The following is a 2065-nucleotide window of genomic DNA, read 5'->3' on the forward strand; positions in this document are numbered from 1 at the left end:
ATATAAATTATATCTATATGTTTTCCCACCTTGATTGAGAGAGGCAATCTCAGCCTGCAGAACACTCGGCAGAACACTTGGTTTATCAGAGTCTGCAGAGTAAAAAAATGAAGGAAAAATGGTGAAACAGGGAATGAGCCTATCAACCTTTTGTTCTTTAACATCAACATTATCTCAAATCTCAAAAAGATAAAAGAATATAAGGTCCTGCCGAGGCAGCTGGAAGTTGAAAATATAACATACCATTTAACCAAAATTTTTGCAGTCCATCCCTGCCAACAAGATAAAGAAACTGAGCGAGTATATTTTAGTTAATCGTTCAATATTTTTTTTTACATGAAGAAAGAAAGTAAAAATAGAAAACAGCACATGGCTGCAGAAAGACAAGGGACATAATGTTCTGGTAGGAAAATAATGTGGGTCAAAGAACCAGATGTACTGATAAGACAATTTAAACGAAGGCTAAAGAAAAAGTAGGCAAAATATTATAAAGAACAATCCTCGACATACCTCGACTTTCAGTATTTCCCATTGTGTAGAAAGCAGTAGTGGTCTTGTGGTCTTTATTCTTCCTTTACTCTTGCTCTCACAGCTGATCTGATCTCTCAAACGTCTCGACATTCACATGGAGCTCAGCTTATCTCAATGAACATCTCGAGACTTTCTGGCAAGACGCCACATCTCCAATGTAACCTAAAAAAGTAAAAGTAATAATTATAATTAATATGATTTGGTTCTCTTACAAATTTGTCATTTTTTTACATATATGACAGCTCCCATGATTAGGCTATAGAATCGTCTAATGTTAGAGCTACCGATACCAATTTTTTTACCCTCCATATATTATGGACATCTAGGATCTCGATGGGATCAGCATGTTATACATTTGTACAGTGTTGTTCACGCTGCCTTATCCTGAAGCTCGACCTGAAATTACACAAGAAGCAGAATCTAAAAGGGATTTACAAGGTCTTTTCAACTCTCTGATAACTCATTAATACTTATAGACAGATGTTTAAACATGATAATATGTACCTCCTCATAATTTACAGTACTGCACTAAAAAGCAGCATCAAAATCAAGGCTGCTGTTTCCTTCAATAAAAAGACTGTCATCACTTGATAATTGCCTTATGGTACTGGTATCAATTAATGCAAACTTCTGAATTCAGATCAAAAGGCGTAGCAATTTTAATTAAAGGTGTAAGATAGGCCTATCAATCACTATAGATATTTATAATAAGTAAACATTCTTTAGACATACGGAATATAATATGTAAGGTCCAAGCATCGCGTTTTGCACATATAAAACCTATAACATATGAAGCCTACCATAAAGGCTATATATATAATAGGCCTAAAACGAAAATGACAAAATCCAACACAAGGTAAATTTTGTATCAATTCTTTTCCAGACAAAAGTAAAAGGAAGAAGTAGATCTAGATTAGTAAAGGTATCTTTGTTTGTATCTCTGTTGTTTTTTCTTTTCTTTTTCAAGAATTGAATAAACACAATAAATATATTAGGCCTAGACTCTAGATCTATGTCAATATTATTTAAATCTTACCTGACTCTTCGTAGTAGCAGAATCTAAATTCTAAATCTGGATTCTAGAAGAACCAAAACCCTCCGGGACGGACGACAGGCTGTTAAATAAGGTTGTATTCGGGTTCAACCCAGAAAAGCAAGTCAAGACAGAAACAAAATAATAATTCATAGATTTATATAGGTCTAGAACAAGGACCTTGCAAAAAGCCTTAGACTTAGCCTAGACTTAGGGCTGCTGTAAAAAAAAACCTCTTTGGCCTGGAATCCTGGAACGAGACAGATTTGCCCAAGTAAAAATGGCACTTTCCGCCATGATGAATAACGTAACACTGGGAATTCCCGATCATGAGCGGGCCACAGCCCCCACTCCTCACCCCTTCTCGTGTAGTGAAGCCCTCTGCGCAAGCTCTCTTCTCTTTGGAGGAGAGGTTCAAGGGTGGGGGGGGGTATTATAGCTCTTGTTTTGTTGTGCATAATATATGATTAAGAGTGCTCCCTCGAATGTACATGCATGAAT

At 36.1% G+C, this 2065-nt stretch overlaps 1 protein-coding gene across 3 annotated transcripts in view; it reads right to left on the reverse strand.

Annotated features, from left to right (window-relative positions):
- LOC101849580 overlaps window positions 1-1896 on the reverse strand; it is a 12967-nt gene extending 11071 nt beyond the window's left edge. The window contains exons 1-3 of one of the 3 annotated variants that reach the window (XM_013090164.2): window positions 1568-1896; window positions 511-693; window positions 30-92 (exon numbers count right to left, since the gene is read on the reverse strand). In XM_013090164.2, the coding sequence (XP_012945618.1) occupies window positions 30-92; window positions 511-532 (85 nt within the window). In that variant the 5' untranslated portion in view covers window positions 533-693; window positions 1568-1896. The remainder of the gene's footprint in view (window positions 1-29; window positions 93-510; window positions 694-1567) is intronic. The other 2 variants (XM_013090165.2, XM_005111991.3) reach the window with 2 other exon arrangements.
- Between the last annotated feature and the right edge of the window lie 169 nt (window positions 1897-2065).

This window comes from Aplysia californica, unplaced genomic scaffold (genome assembly GCF_000002075.1).
Source record: "Aplysia californica isolate F4 #8 unplaced genomic scaffold, AplCal3.0 scaffold01161, whole genome shotgun sequence".
In the NCBI taxonomy this organism is placed as follows: domain Eukaryota; kingdom Metazoa; phylum Mollusca; class Gastropoda; order Aplysiida; family Aplysiidae; genus Aplysia; species Aplysia californica.